Source organism: Neltuma alba, unplaced genomic scaffold (genome assembly GCF_004799145.2).
Source record: "Neltuma alba isolate B1F8T4 unplaced genomic scaffold, ASM479914v2 tig00004348_pilon, whole genome shotgun sequence".
Lineage (NCBI taxonomy): Eukaryota > Viridiplantae > Streptophyta > Magnoliopsida > Fabales > Fabaceae > Neltuma > Neltuma alba.
In genome coordinates this window covers 14,375-42,314 of record NW_021633668.1, presented here as the reverse complement: position 1 = coordinate 42,314, position 27,940 = coordinate 14,375, and the positions used below count along the sequence as shown (strand labels likewise).

Here is a 27,940-nt window from a genome sequence, read left to right as displayed (position 1 = left end):
TTATACCATCTGAATGAAAAGTGGTTAAACAAAGTTAATATGGTAGGTTTGGAATTCGATGTATAAGAAGGGTAAAAGAGCTTTTTTAATGCATGATAGGAGGATGCCTAGTTTATTGAGGAATGAGGGAATAAAGAACCAGTAATTAAGTTTCCCTATCGCCTCCTCACTGAAACATAAATAACATCGGTTAGTAGCTCACCACTCTTGTCGGCATAATCCCAAGTGAGTCAATGCAAAGAAGTGAGTCGAATGCTCCTAACTTATAGGCATGAATTATGGTGGTTCTCTTACTGTTTCAGGAATCTAATTCCACAACTCTGTCCTTTCCTGCCCTCTTAATTTTGCTGCATGCAAGCCTAGATGCAGGGACCCCACTGTGGCAGTTACTTCGGTTGTTGCAGCTGTTGGCGCGGGCTCGCGCACATGCTTGAGTATAGGACATACTTAAAGAAGGAAAATACTTTGCTTTAGAATCTGGGGCCAGTAAGGCAAATGAAGAAAAGGGCAGCGAAACTGTGACGGGATTCTATCGCATCAGGACAGGGTAGCTTTGGAGATATGCACGATGCTTCTTGATGAAACTTTGCTTCGCTATGAAGATGAATTTTTTTGTAAGTTTGTAGGCAATAGGGATGCAGAATCGCACTGATTTCGGATCCACAGTTATTCCGAGAAAAGCCAAAACGGCACCACAATGAAAGCACAAATCATTGCATTTACATGCATGCCCACTTCAGCCCACGCTGTCATCATGGTTGATGAATCCGGAGCCTTTGAAGCTTGAATTTAGCAGTGTAAATTCAAGTGGCAAGCAAATTTAACATTTACTTGTAGGATAGGATAAAAATTGGCTTTTGGGATATTTGTTCGAGTGTGAAAGGCACAGAGACACCTCTCCTACCTCTAATCATTAGCTGACCCTAGTAGGCCTTTCAGTTATACATATATAAAAGCCTGTGTGATGTATCTGAAGCAACAATTCTTGTGACTCGACATTATGATTGGCCCAAACAAACTGTTCAAACAATAATCCTTCTTTTCCTGTTAATATAGCAAGTAACAATGAATGATTCAATTTTCAAATGCAGGTCTATGGTTTGTATAATGCAAGGTCCTCTTTGTAGCTCAAAGCCTGAAAAATCCCCATAATGTGGTCTCTCCTGATGATATTATACCTATTTATTGTATACGCCAAAACACTTCCTTCTCTCTTTCTTCCCCCTTTAATCTGTAAAATTTGTGTGTGGCGAAGTGAGCTTATTCTTCAGGCAGAAGCATGAGGCATTGATTGGCTTTAATTGATAGTCAAACATGGCGAGAAAAGGGAGGAAATTAATTGGAGGAATGTTTAAGAAGGAAATGGTTTGGTGGGGGGTGCAAGGACTAAATGTTTGAGGCAAAGTCAGTCAGTGATGAGGGGCTCTCTTTCTCAGCAAGCATGTGACATGTTCCAAAGGGCATGACTTGAACTCTGAGTTACACATTCCATATGTAGAATTAAGCGTCTATCTTCAATCAAGCCAGGATTGGTGGAACGCATTCAAACACACTCACCAAACTTAATAACCAACAAAACATATTCAATGGTCAGCAAAAAAGGCACGCTTCACACAAGTAACATATAATCGCTACCTAATATATCGTCGTTTTAGTCAAATCTTCTTCAATTATGTTTAACTAATCTTGTTCAAGTTTATCGCACAGGTCAATGCTTTATTGTTAGACTATGCGGTTGTTTCCAATTCCAATATTTGCATATTTAAGATTAAATGGAGTATGTGTGTGTGCGCGTAGTCAAGACATACGTAGTCAATATATATACACATACATATTATATTAAAGTTGACGTACGGACTCTTACATTTTTGAGTATGCGTTGGTTTGTGCACGGTTACTAGTTAAGACAGTTCCAAGCACAAAGCTCTGGCTGTCCGAAATTCTTCATTAACATAACATCCAGCTGGGAACATTCCAAAAGGCACAAGGAAATGGCCACGTCGAACACTTTCCGAGATTCTTTGTTTAATACGGGCATCGTTTATTTGCTGGGAGTGAGCGAGGGCGCCCCAAAACATAAAAGCAGAGAGCAAGAAAAAAAAAGTTATTATTCTTCCTGTTTTAAATGTAATATCTTATATATATATATTAGTATAAGGGTCTTATTTAAAACAGAAAGAGTATAAATTTTGCCGTGAGGATGCATGGAGAGTAAAGACTCTTTTTGTTTTTTTTGGCCAACGTAAATACTCGTGTACATGAAGAGATGACCGGGAGGGGAGCACAATTAAACCCTACACAGTATGCCAACCACTTCCAACGAATTCTTGCAACAATCAACGCTCATATATTTAAATATATAAATTAACAATTCAATGAAAAATAAAAGGGGAAATTGTTAAAATACTATAGATTTAGTGTTAAAAATATCGGAGAACCAGGTGGGTAGGCAGGGGCAACTCATTGTCAGTAAGTAGAACTGTTTTTTAATTTGTTTAATATATTTTCATTCATGTGCCAATATTTTTTCATTTTGTTTTGGTTTAAAGTTAGTTACGCACAATTTTAAAAAAATGGACTTATTGAAAATAGTTGCTACTGATAAAAATGTGAGGAGAAAAGGCGATTACATTTTGATGGAAGAAAATTGTAAACAAGTTCATGTGGAAGGTAAACAAATGTTTGGGAGTCGTTGGTTGATTGACGATTTGACGGGGAAGGAGAAATGGTTGGGGTGTAACTGAGTATTATTTTTAATTTTTCAGACTACCTATTATTTTAATGTTTTTAGGGTTTTTCAAATTTAAAGGAAAAAAATTCTTATTTTTGTTGGAGGAAGGACCCTGTTTGGCGAGTAGTGCGCCTGCCCATATCAGACAAAGAAGGAGACGTGGAGGGTAACGATTGGGCCACGCAAACCCCTTTATGTTTTTAGGGGAGTTGGATGCACATGGGGTGGTCATATTTGCCCTTTTGGAGAGAGAAGCGCGCGCAATTCAGATTCTTGGGTTGGACGTGACTTCACGAACCCTCGCATCAGAATTTTATTTTGATTAATATTTAAATTTTAAGAAAATATGGTGAATGAAATATAAGTAAAATGGTTATGCAATTATGGTCGCGACGTTACCCACAGACAATGGCACCAAGGACACACAGAATTGACTATCCCTTCCCCCCTCACATGGCAACTTCTCAATGGGTAATCATCATTTTCGAAATGACTAAACCTAATTATTACAGCTACACAAATCGGGTTTATGTTGTCCCTCTCCCTCCATTTGTTTTTGGGTCTCAACAGCCCGGGCGACTGTGTCCCGATTTCGAATACAAACAGGGACACCAACCTAATTATTACAATTACACAGGTGGGTTTGTGTTTGATTTCAATGCTCGTCGCTGCTTTTCACCCCCCTGTTTCTCGATGCACGTCAACGCGGCAGGACTCACAAGGGTCAAAGCTATGTGCTTCTGTAACATAAGCTGCCATCATGGAGAGTTAATTTGCAACTCAAACTTGCTTATTCGGGACTGCTAATTTGGTCCTCTTAATTGGGCTACAATTCACAACTTCCCTTCTTTTGATGGAGTGTTGACTAAACGAGATGGTTCCCAAAAGGACTCCAAAATTAAAAGCGTTCATCACATATATATATATATACACGCTCACACACACACACTTTTAGACATTTGGGGTATCCAATGTGGCTGGCTAACTTGATTTATAAGCAGGGGATGGTGAGGGCTCAAGCGCAAGGACGCTTTTGTCCTTGCCCATGGAAGAGGAAAGCGTGGTGTGGGCATGGGAAGAGGAGGTTTGAGTTCGAAGCATTAGAGGGGAAGAGAAGGGCCACTCACATTGAAAGCGGGCTCTAAGGAGCGATGATCACGGGAACCATGAGGGACCCACCATTTCCACCCAATATTCAAAAATGCGTATCATTGTATCCTCTTCACACCCCATCAAATCTGCGGAGGACCCACCCCTCCTCCTCTCACCAGCCCGCTGATCGCGCCCTCCCTTCCCTTCCCCTACGCATTCCCTTTTAGTTTACCCCCCCGCCCTCTGTTTTATACTTTTATTTCACCTTCCTCCTGCTCCTCTTGCCTCCTCCCTCCTCACTTTCCATACATAAGCCTATCTTCCCACTTTTGTCCCTTCCCTTTTCCCTATTCCCAAAAGCTCCAGGGGATCGTTTTGTCCTTCACGTACAATGCTACATACCCTAGATTTGGTTGACTTATTTGTCCCTTAACTAAATAAGTATTTCACCAACGCTCAAAAAACGAAGAGAAAATGGATTTTCATGACTGGCTGGCTCATCAGTTATTAGAGCGTACAAAGTAGTAGTACAAGCAGTCTCCGGTCTCCCACAAATCAAGTGTTAACAGTCCCTCTTTTTTTTTTTTGACCAGCCAAGTGTTAACAGATTACAACTAGGACCGCATTGAATAATGATAAATCAAGTTTCGGAAAATTTCAGATGTTGCCACTCTCCCTCAGGCCTCCATAAGTACCCCCGCCCGCGCCCCCTCCCCCTCCTCATCTTCTCCCCTTTGCCCTCTTCTCTAGCGTTAGATACTCATACACTATCACCATGGCTCTCCCCATTCTGCTCTGCATTGCTTCCCTCCTCTCATTCCTCTGCCAAATCGAAGCCAGAATCCCCGGCGTTTTCACTGGAGGTGCCTGGCAATCTGCTCATGCTACTTTCTATGGAGGATCCGATGCTTCCGGCACCATGGGTTTGTACTCCCCAACTCCATTCCACATAATGTGACTTCTAATTACGTTGCTATCATCCAGATAACCCCCATTCCCCTGCATCTACTCTCTTCAAAACAGAGGGACGCTCTGTTCCGTTCCTTCACTTTTTCTGGTCAGATAGCGAGATGTGAGCTTAGATGGAACTCTTTCTTAGTTGTTTTGGGACTACTGACAGTATATTACTTACTATCATCACAATGTACCTCACAAACTGTTTTACCCCCTGCAATTTCTCTGCCAATAGCAGAGCAGCACTGTGTTTCCTGTTTCCGGTAAGGTGGCCGGTGAGCAACCTAACGTGAGTTATTTTTTGCTGAACAGGTGGAGCTTGTGGGTATGGTAATCTGTACAGCCAAGGGTACGGAGTGAACACGGCGGCATTGAGCACCGCACTGTTCAACAGCGGCTTCAGCTGCGGTGCGTGCTTTGAGATTAAGTGTGCAAACGACAGAGAGTGGTGCCACTCGGGCAGCCCTTCCATCTTCATCACGGCCACTAACTTCTGCCCACCAAACTACGCCCTTCCAAACGACAATGGCGGCTGGTGCAACCCTCCCCGCCCCCACTTCGATCTCGCCATGCCTATGTTCCTCAAGATCGCCGAGTACCGCGCCGGCATTGTCCCCGTCGCCTACCGCCGGTAACTCCACTTTCCACTTCTCACTTTTACCTCTAAAGTTTCAACATTTAACACAAGTGTTTCCGACAGTCAATAACTCGTGCGTGGATGTATGCTTGCAGGGTGCCATGCAGGAAGCCAGGAGGGATAAGGTTCACGATCAATGGGTTCAGATACTTCAATTTGGTGTTGATCAGCAACGTTGCGGGTGCAGGGGATATAGTGAGGGTGTACGTGAAGGGGACGAGGACAGCTTGGATGCCGATGAGCAGAAACTGGGGGCAGAATTGGCAGTCAAACGCGGTGTTGGTGGGTCAAGCGCTGTCGTTTAGAGTGACCGGCAGTGACCGGCGCACCTCCACCTCATGGAACATCGCTCCTCCTCACTGGCAATTTGGTCAAACTTTCACCGGAAAGAATTTTCGGGTCTGATGAAAAAACCCATTAAAATATTATTTTAAAGAAAAGCCCAAATTTCTATGTGTTACTATTTCTCCAGTTTGACTGCCAAGTTTCATGGGGAATGGTTTTTTTTTTGACTGGCTGTTTTGGAAGACTGTGGAGGAATTTAAAAAAGAAAAAAAAAGAAAAAGGAGTGAGAAAGTGATTCACGACTTGTTGACTTTTATTTTATGGTGGGTAGGTGCGTGGGGCTCTACTTTGTACGGTGAGAGTAACTATACATGAAAGGGGGAAAATGTAGGGAATGCTGAAGCGGCTAATCAAGCAAGGTGGTAGCCCGCAGCTAATTAAGAAGATTATATATGTAGCTTTATATATATGTGGAATGTAAGCATGTGTACTGTGGTTAGTTAACTTACAGTTCAATGGGAATGGTCAATTATAAGGTTTGTTTGATTCACTGTCACCCATTTGTTCCTTCCTCTGATAATGTTGATTTGATGATTTCCCTCGCATATGCGTCGCTAGACGGATAGGCTTGTCCTTTGCCATCAAGATCCCAACCACTCCACCATAAAAACAGATGGAATATTTAAAACTGAACCCAGTGAGGATTAAATGCAAAGATCGTTAAAATATTCATCCCATCTCCATCGAATTGGTTGCATGATTGAAAGGGAACCTGGAGACCAAAAGGCCTCGACGCATTAATAACAGAGTGGGTAAAAGCAGGACACGTTGTGCATGTTGGGGAGAAAATCCCAGGATTATTACTGAAAAGTCGACATGACTTTTCAAAAACTGTGAAAGCTGTGAGCATTGATTTGTTGTGTTCCCATCATTCGCATTATTGGGAAGTAGAAAGTAAACAGCTATTATCAATTATCATCGAGAGAGGCCAACGAGAACCAGTGACAAAGGAATCAGGAAACAGTGAGGAAATGGAAGAAAGCAGAGGAGAGGGATATGATTGTAGCAGAAGATGTAGGAGACAAAAGCATATAAGATGATGGTGCTCCCGTGAGTGCAAATAAAAGTCACATCAGAGAAGCACATGAAACTGTGAGGAAGGAGAATGCTGATGTTGCTAATGCATTCCAACCAGCAAAGAAGCAAGTTAGGGGTGTGAAATGTGAATGCTGTTGCATGCTACCACCAGCCTTTGCTTCAAAGCATGGATATGGGGCATCCAACTTAGGATACCTACCACACCTCCCTCTAAAGTTTAAAGTAAAGTGAAAGCGAAGCATGCTTTTGGATAACTTCCCTCTTTTCTTCATTTCATGGCCATTCTCACTTTCCACTTCACTCCTTCTCTGTCCAAGTCTTTCTCCTCCTGGGATTTTGATTTCATGAGCATTTTCTGTGTTGTAACCTTGTTAATTCTTCTTTTTTTCCCCCATGTATTTTGTTTTCTTCGACGATCCATCTATTAGCGGGTCTAGTCTCAATTTGAGTTCATTTAGATCCAATTGAGAAGCTCAGCGTGGTTTTCTTTTCTCTTTTGGACATCCGTAATATTTGAACTCGAGATTTTACTAGCAACTATCACTGAAGTACTCCGCAGTTTTCTTCGAAATGACCGAGGGAGAAACAAGTAATAGAGGTCATTTTATGAAATGAAACCCATGCATTTTGCAAGACATGGCCACTGCAAAAAACCATTCAAATGAATTGTACCCTTTATCGCTTGACTGTAGAATAATCATTCATATAGTAACGAAATCATTCATAGTAACGATAAACTGTCGACACGACCTTTTTGTCGTGAGGTTTAATCACATGTTGTGAACAGAGTGAAGTTAACCAATAATTATCTTGTTTGAATGGTGAATTGGCCCTTGCCGAATGGGAATGAAAATCTCAAAATTCTAACTTCATCTGTAGGGTCTGGTTAGGATTATTTAGCACATCTCTTCCCTATTTAAAACCTGAAGGGTTCTTCTTTTTAAGTAACCCGTAAAGGGTCTAATAATCTAATTATTTTTTGTCCAGTATAGCTCAAATTCTCAAAGTAACTCCAAACACAGCCTAGACTTCTTGTGCTACCAGTTTACCAAACTTAATTTCATGAAAGGCATTTGCAAGATGAATGTTTTGCGTTAATATTCCATTTTATGAAGGTTAGTCTCAAGTCATCCAGACAAACATGTAAAAACTGAGTTTGCATAGAGTTAGTTTAGCGCTCCAAACAAACGCAACACTCTCAAGGGTGTTTTCTTTTTGTACTGATTTCATTGTCATCCTCCAAGAGGCTTTAATTCAACCGAAATGTCTGTGTGGGAGAGCTGGTTGGTGGTAGCTAGATATTCAGGACTCTAAGAAAATATACTCCTCTTGTCCTATTTATAAAACAGAGAGAAGACATTTTTTTATTGAGAGAAATTTTTTGTATAAATATACAATTTTATCCTTATTTATTATCGTATTGATTTTGTTTATATGAGGTACTCCTCTGGTTTTATTCATAGGGCAGAGAGACGATTTTTTTATCCTATTTATAAGGTACTAAGAAAATTTTTTTATATGGATGTATAATTTTACCTTTCATTTATTATTGTGTTGATTTTGCTTATATGAAGTATAATATGTATTAAATAAGGATAAAATTAAAAAGTTATTAAATTTTAGATGAGAATTAATAAAGTTTAAAGTTTTTTTTTTTGTCTACATGAAACATGTTAGAAGTAACTTATAAATAAAACCAGAAGAGCATAATGTATATTAAATAAGGATAAAGTTAAAAAATTTTAAATTTTAAATAAGAATTAACGAAGTTAAAATTTTTTTTTTATCTGTATAAAACTTGTTAAAAATGACTTATAAATTAAAATATAGAAAAGGCTGACAAGTTGAAAGATTTCAAGTTCGGAATCAGCTTATTAGCTTATCATGTAAAGAACAGGTTTTCCCATTTATCAAAAAACAAAAAGAAAAAAGAAAAAGGATAATAGATTTGCCCTTCGAAATTTTAACTTGATCAAGGGGCGTGTTCGAAACTGGCACTCCTCAAGCTCCTGTGATAAGATAGATATTTATTATGCACAAAGGTTCGGTTTATTATTTGGGTCATAATGATCTGAAATCATTTTAAGTTCTGAAGACCTTGTTGTCCTGAAAATGGTGAAGCCCTTACCTCAAACTAGTCATTTGCTGGAAGCATCCCAATTAAATGAAACAAAATGATAGGCTAGTTTAAAACCCATACATGACAATGAAATCTGGTGGATACTGAAACTGATATCCAAGTTTGGCATGAGATAATTACTGTTCAGCATGTCTTTCTTTGCGCACTCCAAGCATAGGCCTCATAAAATTACGAACCAACTCTCGTTCTGTCGAATATGAATTACAGATCTGCAAATCCATTCTAATTCCAAAGTTTCAAATAAAGAGTAGAGCCCTCTTCCGCTTAAGATTTTGTTTCTTATTCTTCCATTGAGTAAGTAAATATTTAATGCCCTCCCTCAACGAGGCCTTCCTCCCTTCCTTCGAATTCCAGAGCTCGCGTATTGCGTACCTACCACTAGGATTGTACTCGTTCAACTCCATCAGAGCATTAGTCACCGCTTCTAATGTCTCATCTCCAAGCTCATTCTTTAAAATTTTCAGTTTATCATCTTCGTCATCGATAACTTCCTGCATAATACAATCAATATGAAATAAATAATGTTACATACAAATAAACTTCAGAACGACGCGTCAGCAACCAGTAGCTTGCACCCGCACATATTAAAAAATACATACCGTCTTGCATTGTAAGTTTTTATACATTAAATATTATACCAATAAAATACAAAGCTTACTTTTTTGTCTGCAATATCACCCCGAATGCTCTTGAAAGCAATTATAATTATCCAAGGATAGGCATTTATTTAATGGAATATCTGGAAGAGATTCCTCAGCCATGTTGCAAATGATATGAAAGGTAAAAGCAAAACAAGCGCAAAATTGCCGGAATGCGTCTCTCGTTCTCTGAGCTCACAAGTCTGACATCTTCCAACTTTAGAAGAGCACAAAGAAGATTAAAAGCATGAATCAGAGTTATGGTGGTCATATCCGTTATGATGAGGACCTCCTGTGTATCGCTAGACTGTTATGATGGCAGAACGCTCCAAAGTCAATTTTCAGATGATGATATGAATAAAAGATTAATCTAAGAAACCAAGGGAAGATGGCCTTGATCAAGAAGGCCTGCAGGAGGTTGAATCTGTAATGGTTTAAATGAGGGTCTATACACGGAGGAAGTGGTTAGTGTAGTGCACTGGAGGAAAACGAAGTATCCCAGAGTTTATGATGAAGAGTGGCCTCTGGATGCTTTGGGAACAAGCAATTTCTCGTCATCAAACATGAAAAGCCTCTATAAGCAAGGTCAGTGATCCAGCTAGCAACCGCTTCAATGAAGAATGCAGCCATAGTATTTCTGAGTTCATTTCTTAGCTAAAACAGAATGGGGATTTTCCTTTTCTGTGTTGGTTTTCCTGTTTCTTTTTTGGGCCTAGTGCCCCTTTGTTTCAAGAAAAAAATTAAAAATAATATAATGAAGGGATTCTGGATTAGAATACGGCCTAAATTCCCATTTCTAGGTAAAATGTTCTCAGGACTTAAAATTTCAGTGAGCATGGCATGATAAACATAAAAAGAAATTCCATCTCACAAGATACATTATTTTAACAGTTAGAATCATTGTACCTTCAGATTCCCGCGCTGATCCTCTATCCTTTTAAAGGGCTGCCAGCTCGGATCTCTTAGATCTACCTCCCACTGCGAACACAACTGTAGTGCTAACACCTCATCATCTGGACCTTTTCCCTTAGCTGCAGTTAAAAATGGCCTATGATCCAGCTCTCCCATTTTTTTCACAGTAATATTACTACTACCAGGTCGAGTGCCCAAATGTTCTAACCCCTGTGAGCAAATGAAGCTAGACTACTTCAACGAAATTTCAACAGAAAAGAACATCGCAACAACAAAAAAGAGCAGTCAATGAAAGAGAATTTTAAGGCATCTTTTCCAAACCAAAAGGAAAACTACTCAAGAGAAGAAAAATAACAAAACAAAATCCGCATCACAGTAAAACCGACACATAAACACAAAAGAGACAAGGATAACCCTTGTTAGTACCCTACCCTAGATGCCATGTTTCATTACAGATGAAATGATTTTCATCAAACCAAGTTGCAAGTTGCAAACTCAAAAATGTACTGTTCTGAGATTGTCCAAATATTCCACACAAATTTAGTCCTTTGTTTGTTAGGCAAAAAATTAGCTAAAACAGAATATACATGATGAGTATCGAACAGTTTGGCGGAAGTAGAAGGCCTTTGAATGTAGTAACGCCAGCTACGCCATTTACACTTCCTTGTGTAAGAAAAATTATACATACATTTATTAACTCCTTGCGAGCATCCTGCAATTCGTCATTGGTCTTACGCTCCTTGACTATAAGGGTTTGTTGCAGTTCTTCCACTGCTTCCAACTCCTCCTCTTTATCCTTCAGATCCTCCTTAATTTTATCCATTTCTTTCTTCACCTTAATATCCTCATCCTCACCCATGTGATTCATTTCTTGCAGAACATCCAGCGCTCCTCTCATTTGCTGGATGTTTAATTCCAACTCTTGTTTGTCATCAAGTTTTCTTTGGAGACCAAGAATTCTTTTATGCAGTTCTTCCTTTTCTTTCTGCAATGCAAGACCATTAAATATGAATTTGATGGATTGGGGGAAACCATAAGCAAAACTCAAAGAGAAAAAAAGTTGAACGCTTCTCTGTAGTAGAACAAACAAAAGAGTGAATCCAATCACATTCAAACGAATGGATGGATACAAGAAAATGGAATGCATGCCTTTTGTTTGTCAGCCAAACGCATCACTCTCTGATCAGCCAACTTTTGCTCCATTGTTGCCCTCTCATTCTGCAGAAGAGAGATGGCAAATGAAGTTCATTGTACCTTGAACTATTAATGTAGGCAGCAAGTGGATCTCAGAGTCAATACAAAACCAGCTTATCCACAAATTTAAATGAGAGAAGTATACCATTTTCTTCTGATGAAGTAGTTTTTGTCTCTCGGTTTCATTTTGTGCTTGACGGAGTCGCAAATCCTTCTCAAGGTTCTCCAACTTTATCCTCTGAGCTTCCAAACGCAGTCTATCTTCCTCATGATCCCTAAGGATCTTCTCAGCATGATCACGGGCCCTCTTCTGCATGTTCGTTATCTCTGAGAAGGTAAAGTAAAATATAAGGCAAACAACTGTCTAAGAATAAATCATAAAAACTCGAAAAATAAGCTTCAAAGTTTCGACATACCATTATTGAAAAATTTAATCAAGTCCTCCTTTTCACCCATCAGTTTACTCAGGGAATCGTTAGTCTCATGGTATTTGCTTTGGACCTCCTTCAATTGCATAGTCTTCTTCTCCAAAGTTTGAGTCAAACCTTGGACAAGCTTGGATTCCTTCCTCTTGTCCTCTGATTGTTTATCAGTAACAGATTTTAGATCCCCATTTCTACGAAGGTAATCACCAATTATACTCTTCGTGTTGTAGTCATCATCACGAGCCACCCATCCATACAATCTATCCCCTCGGTTTCTTGCCTTGATATAATCCGTCTTACCACATTGATCCACTTCAAAGCTCCTCTCAAAATCCATAGCGTTATTGAAACCATCAAATTCTTTGCTAAACTCTACAATAGCAAAACCAGAGTGACCCCGATAATTCCACAATGGATGAACTCTCACTGGATTGAATCCTTTTCTGGAAAATTGTTCTCTCAATTTGGTACCACTTTCAGCAACATGCCGTCCATCTTTCAACTGAGTTTTAATGTTAGCCACAATACCCATCCAAGGCCAGACAAATAGTTGGTCTCTGTCAGGCTTTGGGCAATCAATTTTAGGAACAGGTTTAAGATGTCTTTCAATGTACTTCTCAAGAGCCGAGTGCCTAGCTTTTCCTTTTGAACTCGAGCTCTTCGATTCGCGGCAAACCCTCGACGCATGTTGCAAAAGCTCCTTCAGGTGGTAACCTTTCTTACCGCTCGAATGGCAGAAGGGGCATGTATATTTTGAATCGGAGGCTTTGAGTCGAAAATCACCAGCCTTCAATCCTTTATAGTATTTATACTCATAATCCTTCAACTCAGACTTACTCATGTGGTCTGACATGCCGGACGTTTGCAACTGAAATGCATAAAAAAGCCCCAGGCACACCATATTAAAGCAATGGAAGAAAGGACGCGGTAGGAAATCGAGAACAACATCTTTATCTAGTTTAAATATTAGACAAATAGAACCCCATTTTATTAACTACTACGAACGCGAGCTAGAACAATACCTTCATTTTCGGCTTAAAGAGATAAACCAAAGAAATGACCCACTAATACCAGTGCACACTTCAACCCATGAATGCCAGGCAAAGCTTTTATGCTAAGAAAAGCCCCAAGAATGGGAAAGGCAAGCTCAGTGAAGAAACAGAAAAGCTGAACATAATATACCTAGCGGTGTGAAACTGTGAGCCTGGAAAGTCTCCTTGATGGTAAACGGACTTCCGGAGCTGTTCAAAGTAAATGACGTCGATCAGAGAAGGTGTTCATGCTGTAACGAAAGACAAAAGATGCAAGTATAGTAATCGAAAAATTTTCTTTGGAAAAAAAATGGCATTGTAAAATCAAAACCAAAACTCAGGACTCTGCAGAATCAAAAGGATCACCCGAAACGTCTCGACGAGTGGAAGGGGATAACAGAGAAGAAGAGGGAAGAGTGTGGTGTGAAGGACTCGAACAGACAACAGCGAAAACGAAATAGCGTTAGAGAGAGAGTGAGAGAGCTTTGGTGCAAACTTGCGGACGAAGGTACAAACTACAAAGGAGTCGTCTCGCCCTCGTCTGCCCTGTGCGGACACGTTGTAACGTGACGTTCGTCTGATCGGGCCTCCGGTCGTCCCGCCAAGACCTCATGGCTCATGCCCAGTAATGCCCTTTTATTTATCTTTTTAAAATACTCAATTTTGTGACCGTAATGGACATCTCCAAAATATTTATTTATTTTTCCAGTTTGTTTAATTTTTTGATCTGTAAGTTAAAAGAAAAGAAGGAGGGGGGAGGGGCAGGTTAAGGAGAGCAGTAAGTAGTGGTGTGTGAGAGAGCCTGAGACGCATGTCCTTTAATTTTTGGTTGGTTGCGCGGGAGGTATGCCCTTCGCGCTTTTTGCTTCTTTAGGCAGTTTTCTAGTTTCTCCATCTTTGCCCCTGTCGCTTTTCACCGGTGAGAGACAATTGCATCACGCCGGGAAGGGGGGGGGGGGGAAGGAGGGATAGCTGCATTTTGGGAAAGGATCTGCAACCAAAACAAATGCAATAAATTCATGACGTCATAAATAATGTTCATTGTGTCCATGAAAATATTATAAAATTAAAATTTTATCCGTTTATAAATTTAAGAATTAGAAAATAAATCATTGGCCATTGCCCTGACCTTAAGCCCAATATTAAAAGGGCTGGGATTGAGCCCAACCCATGATCACCCGTCCTTCAGTGACGCTGACCTAAAAAAAGGTCAGTTACAGCTAGTTATAATTATAAGTTGACTTATTTTTTAAGATTAAATTATTTTCCACGTTCAATGGCACATAACACTTACCCTGGAGTTAAAAAGAATGTCATGATAATGGATAAGATGCACAAAATATGTTAACAGGCTTTCACAACTTTCCAAATTACCCATTTATTGTCTTACATGTTTTTAAAATCATACCAGTGTGTGATAGCAACCAAAAAAAAAAAAAACACACACACACACACACACTTGCATATCTTCAACCTGCTTTAGAGTTTAAAAATGACACCTCAAATACTTTCAGAATAAATTCTTGTTGACTGAAATAATGTTCCTCAAGTATGAAACTTTTCTTGCTTCGTGAAAAGCTAAAATCTAATTAGGTTTCTCTGTATACGTAAGACATGAGGATTTGGCAATGTTAATAATAATTTATGAATAGTCACAAGACTTGTAGATCTTATGTTGAAATATCGATGAGTGGCCAGAATTAAATAATAATAAGAATTTAAAAAATGAACAGTGCTCCATCACAGATATATAAGCACTAAGACTTGAAACTACTACCTTTGGTCCTAATTATAAGAGCTAGTTGACTAATTTAAGGAATTAAAAAAACAAATTAAGTTAATTATTTGTAATAAACAAGTGTTGTCTTTCCTAAAATATCCTTGCTAATCAATTTATTGGTTAGAACTATTATTATTAGAGGGACTACATTAGAAAAAAATTCATAAATATAAGAGATAAAATGGATTGGAGTCTTGTAATTAGGACCAAAATAAAAATCAAACGAGGTCTTATATTAATGACCGGAGATAGTGTCACGTAACCTTGCTTGAAGCTTGCTTAAGATCACCTACATAGGACGAGCGTGAATAGAAGAGTATTCTGAAAGCTTAAGAACATTAATTGAAAGCATTTAACTCATTTAGAAACAGCCAGTATTCACAACAACAGAATAAGGTAATGAAGATAGGGATGAATTCATGTAGCCATTGGACCGTGCGCCCTTGTTTATCACTTCATCTCTTCATCACATGGGTGGGGAAAGTTCTGGTTTATTCCGAAGCAGATAGACCAACTGTTATCAAAACAATCACAGAAAAGCTATCGCCAAATGTTCCGATATGCTAGCAACCATCTCTAACGCCCCCGCTACTATGAGTCCGGTGTTTGGTGTCTAAGATAATCTGCGTGTACGTGGGATATATATATCGGGGGATTTGGTGTTTAAAGATTGTACTAGAATGGTTATACGGCAAGCCGATCACACTGTAGATGTCTCTATTATTAGCCATCCTCTTCGGGATGGTTGATTATGTAGCAGGAACAGCTCAGACAGATGCCAAACATAAATGTAGAGCTTATCAGTGGAACTGATTTAAGAACAAAGTCATGAATGAGCCAAGAGTGACAGCAAAAGCCTAGTGGCGTCGGTTGGATGGGAATGATAATATTGGACATTGGACCCCCAATCTTGACTCGCGATATTCGGCTACTTGTCCAATCCCAGGCGGGACCGCTTGCCTTTAAACTTACCTCCCTCTCCAATCCAGTCCCCACCAATGCTCCCTATCACTTTCATTACTCGTTCTGGGAATTTTGCTTCCTTCAATTATTTATTTCATGTCTGCAGTTAACTTAAGACCATTTCGTCTCTTGTAGTTTTAAGAATATCAGAATTAACATTTCATGTTTCCAAAAAACAAAAACAAAAAAATCTGACCGCGTCTTATACCCCGGTCCTCAAGGGAACAAAAGGGTAGAAACAGGCCACATCTCTAAGTCTTTTCACAAAAACAAAATACGAAACTTCCACAGCTATTTCTATGAGCCACAAGCACCTGACAAAACCGAGAATACATATACCGCCGGAAACTATGATATTACCCCGGAAATCCTCCAGATATGCTTTTGAACTTTTTAAGTGTATTAACTGAAATAGGATACTAGTATTAGACATGTACAATCTGGATAACTACGGGCATATATGACATTCTCACCCAAGTCATGCGTGACACGGCGAGACATTTAGCCTTACGTAGTTTCAAGCATAGAGAGGGGAAGCGGATGGGCGGGGGTAAGGTGTGGTGGTCCTCCCATTCTTAGCGTCACCTTCACTTTTTCTGCCACTGGATCTCTTCACAGACGGCTCTTGTGTGCCTCCATTTACAATGGGAACTTGAAGCTGCTCCAATGTAGAAACAACCTCTTCCATGCTTGGCCTGAACTTGGATTCGATTGAAATGCATCGCAATGCCAACGTCGCTGTCTTGTAGGCCTCGTCTATTGTGTACTGACCCTCGAGACGAGTATCCAGCACGAGAAAAAGCTTACGTTTGTTCGCCAGGTATGGCTTAGCCCACTCCACCAAGTTGCGCTGTCCTGATGGTCGACTCTTGTCCATTGCTCGCCGACCTGATAGCATTTCAACCAGTACCACCCCAAAACTATATACATCACTCTTTGCAGTCAGGTGACCTGCCATAGGAATAAGCCATTACCAAGTGGTACAAGCAAAAATTAACATAACTTGATTATTAGCATGACCAAACAATACCGGTGGCTATATACTCGGGAGCTGCATATCCATAGGTTCCTAATACTCTGGTAGAGACATGACTTTTGTCCCCCCCGGGTCCATCCTTGGCCAACCCAAAATCAGAAAGTTTTGGATTGTAATTCTGTGACAAATTAACAAAGGTTTTGTTTTCATATATGCTATTAATATTCTTCTTTAAGAGAGAGAGGGATCCAAATGCCACATACTGAATCAAGCAAGATGTTTGAGGTCTTGAAGTCCCTATATATCACTTTTGTTTCAGCACTGTGAAGAAATGCAAGCCCTCTGGCAGCACCAAGAGCCACCTTCAAACGGAGGCTCCAAGAGAGGGGTTGGAAATAAGAGCCCCCTGTCACGACAATATTTTGAAAGTTAAACACGATTCTCTAGTTAAACCAATGGAAAAGGTGGCAAGGCGTGAATAACTCACTCCTGAACAAATGATTCTCCAGGCTGCCTCGAGGCATAAATTCATACACCAGAAGGCGGTGGTCGTCTTCAAGGCAATACCCGATCAACTTTACAAGATGGGGATGAGAAAATTGTCCAAGAAAATTCACTTCAGCCTAAAAGAGAAAAGGAAAAACAGGGCAAACCAACTCCTGAGAGTTTAGCTTACAAGAGGAACAAAATTAATTAAGGCGACTTAAGTCTTGAATTATTAATTGTCTTGCCTGTAAAGTGAAAGCAACACTAACACACACAAATGCATGTGACAAAACCGCCAAACAGAGGCAAAGACTGCACTTACCAGCCACTCATTGTGACCTTGCATACTATCTTGCTTAAGTCTTTTCACAGCGATAATAATGCCAGTTCCCGGCTTGGCAGCTGTAAGGGACTGCTCATCAATCCACCCTTTGAAAACTGATCCAAAACCACCTTCTCCTAAAACACTATCTGGTCGGAAATTTCGTGTAGCCGCCTTCAGCTCTGCATAAGTAAAGCTCTTCAAATCGGGCGACTGCAAGATCTCACCCACACTCCGGCGAGTATGAGTTGTCGAGGCCTTTGAGACCTCACTGCCCGTGCTGCTCAGATCACTTCCATCAGTGCTCACGTGTTTTGAATTCGGCCCTACAAAAATTAACAACATCAACACAATCAAACACACCCATTTCACAGAATTCCATTTATTTTCCCCATATCCATGGACGAGATAAGTTTGCATCAAACGAAGGTAAAGTGACTGCTTGAAGATGAAAAGTTGATATGTCAGAGCTACTCAAGGAATTCAATTTCATCTAATGAGCAGAAACAGGGATGGGTTTACAAATTAGAGGCATTACAGGGCAAAAGAGAGACTACAGCCAGGCAAAGCGAAAGAGAGAGGAGAGAGAAATATAAATCTGAGAAGGCGACCACAAAACGAACCGATCAACATACATACAAATACAAGAGAAAGAGTCAAGAAGTCAATAGCATGGACACCCTACACTAGGGGTGCAACAAAGAGCAAGAAAAACCCGAAATACCTGTGTTACACTGGCTCTCAGCTTTAATTTGGGAGCCCAGACAACCTCCCATGTCAGCAATAAACGAGAACCTGGGAACACAGTTACCCATAAGTTCCGGAAATCAAGATAAATGAACTGAATAGAGGAGTAAAGAGAGATCAGACGGCGACAATAAAGTAACCGGAATTAAGAATTCAGGTAATGCACCTCTTTGGAGTGAGTTTGAAGGAATAGGCCAGACACATAGGAAGGATAAAGGAGAGAAGAAAGAGGAGAGAACGAGGTGTGGAGGAGAAGGTAAGGAGTTTATACGAATGCTTGTCGTGGTGCGAATTATAGGCTATGGCGAGACTATTCAAAATTTAAAGCAAGTTGAACAATCAACAAGAAAAGTTTGGATGGATTGAACATTAAAGACACGGACGTTGGAAGGAGACGCACAATGAAGGTGAGGGAGGGGGTGGTGGTCGTCTTCGAAGGGACCCCCTTGGGTTGGATTTGAAGGGCCCCACCTTCTCTCGTGCAGTGTACGAAGCTCAAACCTTTATGACTGATCTCGTGCGAGGGGAAGAAGGGGTAGCCGGCACAGTTTTCAGCACTGCGAGCCGTTGGATTGCATGGATCTGGGCGGCTAGCTTGAGTTACCCGCAATTTCTCGGCCGATATGCACGAGACTGAACTTTCTAGCTCCCGCCACTGGGACCCTAGTGTTGACCACTTGGGCAGAACTAATCAACTACCGATATTTTTCTTTCCTCCTCTTCTTCTTATCCCAACGATACTTTCTTCTTCTAGATGCCCAATTGCCCCCTCCTTCAGAATCACATGCACTTGTTTATTAGTCGTTGCCCTTTTTATGCAAGAACGGAGGAAATGATGAGTTGATGCTTTTGAGTGTGTCAAGTAATTTCACCACCAAAATGAATGTGGTCTTCAATCCACATGACGTGTTATCGGGAACGTGTAGATATCATCTCGATCTTCATCTTAGCGAGCAGATTTTGGATGCTTCATGACAGTTAAATGATTGTGTGTTTTTTTTCTGGATTGATTGAGAAAGGAATGACTACATAGTTTCTTTGTGTTATTTAGTATGTCTTTCATTGGAAAGGCATGCATTTATTTTTATAATTTAAAACGTTTAAATGTTATTTTGAGGAACTTATTTTGGAATTATTATAATGACATGTATTATTTAGATATATACACAAATTAGTAAGTGCATCGATACTGTGCATGTGATCAGGCAGATTTGGACCCTTTATGTACTGTCTAGATTTAAAATTTTTTATTAACTTATTTTAAATAAAAAATATTTTAAAAAATAGTTGAAACTTTATCTTTACTGTAAATTTTATACCTATCAAAATAATTATTTTAAATAAATAGAAACAACAAAAAATATTAAACATGAACCTTTCAAATCAGATCTGGATAATCTCAGTTTGATGAATTTGGATGAGCACCAAACAAATCAATGGAGACGTGGAGTATATGTACATGTAACAAGACATCAAAGGCAGTCGGGTTTTGTCCAAATGAGAGTTATATTTTTGTACATATATGTGTTATGAGATGAAATCAAAATTAACTAAGATGATAAAACACAAAGAAAATTCAGTTTCAATTTCAAAATGATAATTTCAATAACGGTCTTGGGGGGGGACTACAGAGCTGCATGAATATTAGAGGCGAGGCAGGGGAACATAAAAAGGATGGGAACTACAACTTGTTTTTCCAACACTAATTTACTTCTTACTATTTTCTTGAAATTATATAAATAAACTTTTTTTTAAAAAAATCAAATACATCCATGTAATAACCACGGGAATAAACAAATATTTATATGGTAATTACATGTAATGATTACTTGATAATCATGCATTAATGCAATTCAATGGTTAAACGAATACAAAACCCAGATTCGCTAGACGGTGCCCAAGGGATCTTACTTTATGTACAAACACTATAGCCCAATGATTGAAGTTTCATCTGTTGGTGGATAAAATGGAATCCCATGCCGCACGATTTGTGTACTCGCTGGTAAATTTTTTTTAAAATTTTTTCATATTATCAACGTATTATCAATATGCAATATAATATTAAATTCATATTTTTTATGAACCCTTCATCATGTTTAAAAACAAAAACATAAATTGTAAGAGACTTAAAGTTTATAAAAGTGTGTAAAATAGAAAAGTTGCATAGATTATTATTAAATAAGTAATTTTAGTTTGTAAAATAATCAAAATAAATATGACTCTTATTAAATAATAAAAAATTATTAAAAATATGAATTTATAAAATATAATAATTTTAAATTATTATAATAGGAGGAGGTTTATTTAATGACTAAAATATATTTAACTTAGAAATCATAGTAATATGAAAATTTTTAAACCAAATAATACTACATAATCAAGGAACAAAAAACCGGATCGGACACTAAACAGGTTGAGATAGTGGGTTAAGGGTTAATGGGTCTGATCAGGGTTAGACCAGTAATAATTAAAATAATATAATTTAATTACAAAATATTTATGTGTATAATTTTTTTCTTATTTTTATTTCTTTTTTCTCTTTTTTTTCCCTTCACATGGCCTAATACAATTTTTTTTCTTTATTATTTTATATTTTTATCTCTTCCTTCTCTCTCTCTCACGTGAAGGTCCATAGCACATGTCAGGTCACTTTTTTCTTCCTCCCTCATTGGATGGTCGATTTCGCAAGGTCATCTTTTTCTTCCTCTCTCCTGATTGAATGACATTACTTATGCATAGTTCTCTTCCTCATTCAAACTCTGAAATTCGTTCCTTCCTCTTTCTCAAACAGCTCTCTTCATCTCTCCCTCTTTCTCGAAGAGAAACGATAAACAGTGATTTTTTTTTCCTCTACGCACATCCATATCTTCCTCCTTGCCTTCCACTCTTTCACGAGCATGGGTTTGAAGCGGCAGACAAGAGACTTCCATCTTTTCTTCCATGATTTTTTCTACTTCTACCCCTTCTCTCAACTGTGTTCACGTCTTCTCCGGTGAATGGTGAGAAGGTGAGTAAAACCGGTTTTCCGGTTGAATCGACCGGTCCGGTCTGGTTTTTTTTTCATTGTACATAATTAACTATATGATATACTCTGTATAATTTATGCAAATATAAAATAAAAAATAATATTAAAAATTAAATATTATAAAAAAGTTAAAAAATTATTTTTCACTTAAAAAATATTATAAATAAATAAGTAAAAATTTATTAGGAAGTACAAGAAATATATAAAGAGATTCATAAGAATAACATAAATATAAGTACACGAATTTCTTTTAAGTCTAAAAAGCTGCTTTTACATAAATTATAAATAGGTTTCACGTACTTTTACAATCGTGTTTAAAAAAAATAACTTTTAACTTATAAGTCAAATTTAAATTATAAATCTACAAACGAACTTATTACGCTCATAAACTACTTTTCACCTGGTGAAACGTTACCAATCAGGTACTTAGCTCATGGATTTGGATCTATGGTAGGGTTTCTTAATTGAGTCTCAATTGAACAAAATACCAATCATTAAATTATGATCTAACACTTTATTAAACAAATGATGATGATGATGGTGATAAAAGCCTATTTTGGCATTTATATGAACCTATTAACTCCAGATCTATGGGTAAGTGGCCCTCTTACTCCCCGCGTTTTCCCCCAAAATTTCGCGGCTACACTTTTTTTCTTTTTAATACCCTATGTGCTGTACTAAATTTAAAATAAAATATATTATTTATGATTCACAAATTGCAAACCTCATAATTATTATAAATTTAATATTTCTTATACATGATGGTGATTGATAAATCCTTAAAAAAAAAAATGAAAGTAGCAGGTGCGGAAACACAGTCAAGTTGGTTTCAGGCCCTAAAAAATGTAGGCTTCCACATCATTATGTGCTGATTTTTTTTTTTTGAATTTCTGAGTTAAAGTATCCCTTTAGTCCTAAATATGATACATATTTTCTAATGTAATTTATACTACAAAATAAATTTTATATTTAGAATCGGATGAGTATGTATAAGCAAGATCTAAATCAGACCAAAAAAATCAGAGATTCTTGTGCCCCATGGGATGGTAATTAATTAATTTAATTATGTGCGCAATTCATTTTAAGTAAATTGAGGCAAAGGAAAAAAAGAAAATAAAAAAAGATTCTCATATTGTGCCAAAAAAGTAGATTATATAATAGTATTGCTGGTAAAAAAAGATTATATAATAGTATTTCTGCGAAACTGTTTCTGTTAATTAATAATTAATAGTTAATAATGAAAAAATAAATTCGGATTGATATGAACCATTTAGACATGAAAGATTACTTAACCAGGCTTATTGTTGTCTCTTTGTTTTTGTTGGGTGGTTCTGGATCACCTCAGTCCTCAACCTGAATCGAGATAGATATCATTCAATTGAAGAGGTCCACATCCGACAAAAACAAGGCTCGATTGAAATTAGGTTTTGAATCTTTAATCACATTATTCGAATTTCATCTAACCTTGGACGAGTCTGGAGTGGCTGAATACAAGATGCCTTGGTATTGGTCAAGATGATACAATATACTACCTCCAGTCCTAATTATGAGAGCTAATTGATTAATTTGAAGAGATTAAAAAAAGAAGTTAAGTTAGTTATTTGTCATAAATAGGTATTGTCTTTCCTAAAATATCCCTGTTAATCAAGTGTATTGGCTAGAACTGCCATTATTAAAAGGACTATCTTGAAAAAAATGTATAAATATTATAAACAAAGTAGATTAGGATTTTATATTGAAAACTAAAATGAAAATCAAACGAGGTCTTATATGACCCGGTAATATCATGATTTCAAATATGATAACATTGATGGTGATTTTATTTAATGATGAGAGTAGATCACAGTTTGGTTTCCCATAATCAGAGGCCTATCTTTGACGCGAAGTGGTTAGGCCAACAAAACGAGGCAACAATGTGATAATTAAGTTCGAAGTTCAAACTTCGAAGAAGCCGGGGGGGATAAAACTGAAACCTGCACACCAACAAGTAAAAACCAATACCAAAATTTATATATTACGAATTTTTTAGTACACACTGCAACCCTGAGATTCAAATAGCCTCAATATCTCATCATATTTAAAGAGCCGAAACATACAAGTGAACAAACTCAAACCCGACTTGGCCTAATTACAGTTCTTAATCTTGTGCGGCTGCTCCTTGATTGAGCTCCGCAAACCTCATGCCAACACGCATCGAGTGTTTCAAAAATTTCTCTGCACATCTTCGAACACAGCTTTCCTCTTGCCTTTGCAGGGATTTATGCTTGAAGATGTCAACACAATCATTAAAGCATCTCTCCACCAGCGAATTGTACATTCTAGACTGCAATCACGTCATTAGAATCAGACTCCAATCTCAAAGCAAGCAATGATTCGACAAGAACAAACAAGAGATTGAAAGAGTAACTTCGTAGTAGCAACATAAAAATAATCAAAGCAAATTTATAGCATCGCCCTACCTTTAATTATTGGCACTAATTCTTTACAAAGTTGACCAATTACATTTCCCGTCGAGATAAATCTAATCAAACTACCCATAGAAATGAACAAACAAAAAAAGTGCTACAAACAGAAGCATTCAGGGGTTTAAACTTGGCCAGCATGGACTGCGAGAGAGAAATGCTGGTAAACTAAGTTTAACCATCTAATCTTCCGTTGATCAGAGGTGCTGTGAAAAAAGAACAAGGCATGAACCAAAGAGTACGTCTATGGACCAACACAGGGCGCCTTCTGTGGACCGAAAAGGTGATTACTAAGCACATTTGAGTTAGAATTTAGTTTTCAGAAAACCGCCAGCAAAGGCTGGTTAATAACAACTAAGATCAATGAAAGAAAAGGAAAGCCTCTAACAAAATATTGTTCCTAAAACGTCCAGGTGCAACATGGACTTGTTGAACTGGTTTTAAGGAGAACTTCACTCTGGCTTCGTAGGAAGAGAACAGCAAGAACTAAAACATTTGTGATACTCGTGAATTACTAAGTACTATGAAGCCCCATGACTGGAATGTCAGTCAAAATCTGACGGCCATTGAACCTTCCTAAACTTCAAGGGAAAAAAAAGTTCCATTCCAGCATCTCAACCATATCCCATAAAGCTATTACCTCTTGACTATAAGATTTCATTGTAAACTATAAATAATGTCCTATAATTAGAACGGGAGGTAGTGTTTATTTATTTATTTCTTTTACCAACAACAATGGAACACTATGATAGTGATAGAAGCTAATTAATTAATTATAAAATTAAATTTAAAAATAAACACAAATCATGAAGTCTAAAGCATTTAAGGAATAATAAATCAGTGGGTATGGGAGAATGAGACCTTACCTACGACTACTTATCAGCGGTACGAGGAGACGAGATGCGGGAGGACGAGGGCAGTAGGCAGCACCGCCAGCAAGGATGGGCTGACGACTGAGGAACAGCAATGGAGAAACAGAACAACCGCTAAGAAAAGAAGGCGTCTTTTTTTTCTTTTTTTGGCTAAAGCATAAGTATTTTTCTATTGTAGGCAATCATATTCGAGACATTATTGGGTACTAAATATGAAGTGTGAACACTTCTTTCAGAGCAGATTCGAATATTAATTTACTATGTTACGAGAGACTAGCCTTTTCATTAAACACAATCCGTTGACAAAAAAAGGGGTCTCAACTGCAATAAAGTACAAATTGAGAGCCCAGTAACCTTCATAGGCCCGATATTTTGTTGGGCTCCGGATTTATCAACTCTGGGCTGCCCAACTCATTCGCAACGGGTCATAGAAGTGGCATGCATCTCGTTTGGGTAACTAAATAGCGGGCTAGGCCCATGATTTCACTCTGTATTTTTAGAGGGGTGGATTAGCTGCCAGCCGTTTTGAGTAATAGAAGCTGTAAATCTAGATAGTAAAACGAATCGAGAAATATGTGTATATATTTTTTAATTGAAAAATCTGTAGGCTGTTGATTATTTGTTCATCCTACGAAATTAATCAATATTCAGAGAATAAATCAAAAGATAACAAAGCAAGTCAATTCAAAGGCAATTTTCTAAACTGCGGGAAGGGAAAGGAACTTCATAATAAACTCCAAGTGTCGCACCATGCTATCGTTGAAGAAGTCGTAGTTAAACTAGGCGGAGTTTCCAATCTGTGTGATTGAATTGATTATTCGTGAGTTATGAGTTATGACCCTACAGATATGACATTAGTAATCTACTTCACGTTGATCCCACGTCGCTTTGCGCCTCAGGCTCTGCGTTCCACGCTCTGTCCCAGTTAGCAACCTTGGGTTTCATCGGAGCTTTGCTTATAATAACGATTCTCAAAGCTTCGACCTTTTCATCAATGGCCTGTTAGGTCTCCCTCTTGCAAAGTTAAACTACTTCTGGGAAGCGGCAATTAAATCGCTTCACAATTCAAACCCCATTGTCCCCACTCATTCTCCAGTTTGGTATGTTGACTTTAGACATCCAAGAGTCACATTCGGACAAAGCATCATTCGAAAATAAAAGAATTTTCTTCTTTTAAATTCTCCTTTGATTTCTTCTCATCCCATACATCATCAATACACAATTTCTATTTTATCTTCTCCACTTTTATAATGGATGAAGGCCCACTTCATTTTATTCATAGAACTTGGTCGCCGGATCAAGTTTAGATATGTCCACCCTGTTGAGAGATTAACGGCAATAGCAAAATGGGCACGCCCATATTCCATGAATTCAAGAAACAAGCTTCTTTCTTCCTCAAGGAGAAAATCAAGACTGCTAGATTAGCTCTTACTGATGTTACCCCTGCCCAACTGTATGGCTATTCCTTCATCTTCTTCTTCCAATTAATTTTTCTATCATTGATCACTTGTTCTAGTTCTGCTTATAGTCTCTATATCTCTGGTTTTGTTTCTTTTTGACGTCTTTTCACACTCGCAGGATGACAGAAGAGGCTACAAATGGGAATCCATGGGCTCCAGATTCCCCAACACTCAGATCAATTTCACAGGCTGCTTTTGAAGTTGATGATTATTGGAGGATTGTGGAGATTCTGCACAAAAGGTTCCTCGCACTTCCTTTCCTTTTCCTCGGCCTGTTCTCTATCAATATGTGAATCCCCCCCCCCCCTTTTTGGTAATAATCTGTATGTGAATTATTTGCGTTGAAAAGTGATAACGGATGATTGAGTGGGATGATTTTGAAGCAGGCTGATTAGATTTGAAAAGAAGAACTGGAGGGCCTCTTATAACTCTCTGATCGTGATTGAGCACCTGTTGACTCATGGACCCGAAAGTGTTGCACAAGAATTCCAAGACGACAAAAATGTCATCAATCAGATGATCGGCTTTCAGTATGTCGATGAAACAGGGTACGTTTCTTGTAATCTTTCGGTTTGTTTCATTAATATGCCAAGAAGAACAAAACGCGTCTGCCTAGTCAACGGAAAAAAATTTTCTACCAAAACTTCAAAAGTTCTCTATGAAATTTTCCTAGAAATGATATTTTCCCGCTAAACGGAATGAGAATATCTGAATTCCAAGTTCCACGCTCATGAATTTTATCGTTCTTGACACCACGGCACCAAGTTGTGAGCTCACTTGGAGTATTGTGCAGATTCAACTGGGGTCTAAACGTCAGAAAGAAAGCAGATAGGATACTGAAACTGCTAGAAGAAGGACATGTTCTTAAAGAAGAGAGAGATCGAGCCCGCAGGCTATCCAGAGGCATTCAAGGTTTTGGAAGTTTCTGCCAACGATCATCTGAACAAACCAGTCTACGACAAGAATCCTCGTCATCAGCATCATTTTTCAGAAGTCACTCCGATGTCAGCAGCCATGAAAACCACAATGCCAACTCAAACGGAGGCCAGAACGACGTGGCCGAAAATCAGATGCTGCAGAAGTCTGAAACAAGTACAAAAGAAAACGTGGCTCCTAACAGGGACGAGTTGCACCTATGGAACTTGAAAGGAGAATCAAATCCACTTCTGGACCATAGCAACGAAATATCCAGGCTTGACATCTTCAAAGGCGAAGATGACCACCCCTTCAATTCAACAGAGAAGCATGCCTCTGTTTCTCTACTTTCTGCCAGAGGTGGAATCGTACAGGGCTGTTGAAACAACATAAACTTTTGTATGGAGCTACAAGGCGCTTCATAATTTTGCCCGTTCCTAGTAGAAAACCAACCTAAGTTCTGCGTTGCCATTCGTGTTATGTGCGCACGCCGTACGCTTAATTAGTTTGTTCGTACTTGAACTTAGCCATCATTTACCAAGCAATTAATATAGCCATCTATCTACTTTTTAATTGAAGCAGAGATTCGACCTTCACTTCACTGGCCACTGGACAGAAAATTACTGAACGTGTTTAAGGCATTTCAGAAAGTCTGTTGACAGGCATGTCCAGTAACGTTAGTGAAGCTCTGCTCTTTTAGCGAGGCTTATTCATTTCTTGTTTCAGATAATGACAGCTTATTCACCGCCATGTCCTTAAGGTTAAGAGACTACATTAACAGCAATACGCTTAAGG

General features: G+C 38.5%; 4 protein-coding genes across 6 annotated transcripts; 2 read left to right on the top strand and 2 right to left on the bottom strand.

Annotated features, from left to right (window-relative positions):
• Positions 1-4,541: 4,541 nt before the first annotated feature.
• LOC114744372 (expansin-A6-like) lies at positions 4,542-6,249 on the top strand. The gene is made up of 3 exons (XM_028932545.1): positions 4,542-4,746; positions 5,090-5,408; positions 5,510-6,249. Exons 1-3 carry the CDS (start codon positions 4,599-4,601, stop codon positions 5,817-5,819), a joined length of 777 nt encoding a protein of 258 aa, XP_028788378.1. The 5' UTR covers positions 4,542-4,598; the 3' UTR covers positions 5,820-6,249.
• Positions 6,250-8,214: 1,965 nt separating this feature from the next.
• LOC114744370 (clathrin interactor EPSIN 1-like) lies at positions 8,215-27,741 on the top strand. Of its 2 annotated transcripts, XM_028932542.1 has the most exons (5): positions 8,215-8,225; positions 26,196-26,223; positions 26,349-26,471; positions 26,617-26,778; positions 27,024-27,741. In XM_028932542.1, the coding sequence occupies exons 3-5, from the start codon at positions 26,350-26,352 to the stop codon at positions 27,526-27,528; spliced, it is 789 nt and encodes a 262-aa protein (XP_028788375.1). In that variant the 5' UTR covers positions 8,215-8,225; positions 26,196-26,223; position 26,349; the 3' UTR covers positions 27,529-27,741. The 2 variants fall into 2 exon arrangements, with proteins under 2 accessions (XP_028788375.1, XP_028788374.1); XM_028932541.1 differs by lacking the exon at positions 8,215-8,225 and having other exon boundaries at positions 25,681-26,223.
• LOC114744367 (protein INVOLVED IN DE NOVO 2-like) lies at positions 8,894-13,368 on the bottom strand. The gene is made up of 7 exons (XM_028932538.1): positions 13,289-13,368; positions 12,098-12,974; positions 11,827-12,008; positions 11,637-11,705; positions 11,176-11,472; positions 10,482-10,697; positions 8,894-9,428 (listed from the first exon to the last, which is right to left on the bottom strand). The coding sequence occupies exons 2-7, from the start codon at positions 12,957-12,959 to the stop codon at positions 9,174-9,176; spliced, it is 1,881 nt and encodes a 626-aa protein (XP_028788371.1). The 5' UTR covers positions 12,960-12,974; positions 13,289-13,368; the 3' UTR covers positions 8,894-9,173.
• On the bottom strand, positions 16,164-18,765 carry LOC114744368 (probable serine/threonine-protein kinase PBL9). 2 transcript variants are annotated; one of them, XM_028932539.1, is made up of 7 exons: positions 18,578-18,765; positions 18,389-18,459; positions 17,665-17,990; positions 17,344-17,479; positions 17,120-17,262; positions 16,911-17,034; positions 16,164-16,831 (listed from the first exon to the last, which is right to left on the bottom strand). In XM_028932539.1, the coding sequence occupies exons 1-7, from the start codon at positions 18,613-18,615 to the stop codon at positions 16,398-16,400; spliced, it is 1,272 nt and encodes a 423-aa protein (XP_028788372.1). In that variant the 5' UTR covers positions 18,616-18,765; the 3' UTR covers positions 16,164-16,397. The 2 variants fall into 2 exon arrangements, with proteins under 2 accessions (XP_028788372.1, XP_028788373.1); XM_028932540.1 differs by having other exon boundaries at positions 18,389-18,486; positions 18,579-18,765.
• Positions 27,742-27,940: the final 199 nt, after the last annotated feature.

What these genes read in the sequence shown, in the direction of transcription:
- LOC114744370 (XM_028932541.1), top strand. Translation starts at nt 26,117, where the DNA reads ATGGGCACGCCCATATTCCATGAATTCAAGAAACAAGCTTCTTTCTTC. An exon ending in GATGTTACCCCTGCCCAACT is followed by an intron (nt 26,224 to 26,348) that starts GTATGGCTATTC and finishes TCACACTCGCAG; the next exon opens with GATGACAGAAGAGGCTACAA. An exon ending in GTGGAGATTCTGCACAAAAG is followed by an intron (nt 26,472 to 26,616) that starts GTTCCTCGCACT and finishes ATTTTGAAGCAG; the next exon opens with GCTGATTAGATTTGAAAAGA.
- LOC114744368 (XM_028932539.1), bottom strand. Translation starts at nt 18,615, where the DNA reads ATGTGTCTGGCCTATTCCTTCAAACTCACTCCAAAGAG. An exon ending in AAGGTCACAATGAGTGGCTG is followed by an intron (nt 17,480 to 17,664) that starts GTAAGTGCAGTC and finishes TTTCTCTTTTAG; the next exon opens with GCTGAAGTGAATTTTCTTGG. An exon ending in CAAACATCTTGCTTGATTCA is followed by an intron (nt 17,035 to 17,119) that starts GTATGTGGCATT and finishes AATTTGTCACAG; the next exon opens with AATTACAATCCAAAACTTTC.
- LOC114744367 (XM_028932538.1), bottom strand. Translation starts at nt 12,959, where the DNA reads ATGTCAGACCACATGAGTAAGTCTGAGTTGAAGGATTATGAGTATAAA. An exon ending in GATTAAATTTTTCAATAATG is followed by an intron (nt 12,009 to 12,097) that starts GTATGTCGAAAC and finishes TTACCTTCTCAG; the next exon opens with AGATAACGAACATGCAGAAG. An exon ending in TACTTCATCAGAAGAAAATG is followed by an intron (nt 11,706 to 11,826) that starts GTATACTTCTCT and finishes TCTCTTCTGCAG; the next exon opens with AATGAGAGGGCAACAATGGA.
- LOC114744372 (XM_028932545.1), top strand. Translation starts at nt 4,599, where the DNA reads ATGGCTCTCCCCATTCTGCTCTGCATTGCTTCCCTCCTCTCATTCCTC. An exon ending in CGATGCTTCCGGCACCATGG is followed by an intron (nt 4,747 to 5,089) that starts GTTTGTACTCCC and finishes TTTGCTGAACAG; the next exon opens with GTGGAGCTTGTGGGTATGGT. An exon ending in GTCCCCGTCGCCTACCGCCG is followed by an intron (nt 5,409 to 5,509) that starts GTAACTCCACTT and finishes GTATGCTTGCAG; the next exon opens with GGTGCCATGCAGGAAGCCAG.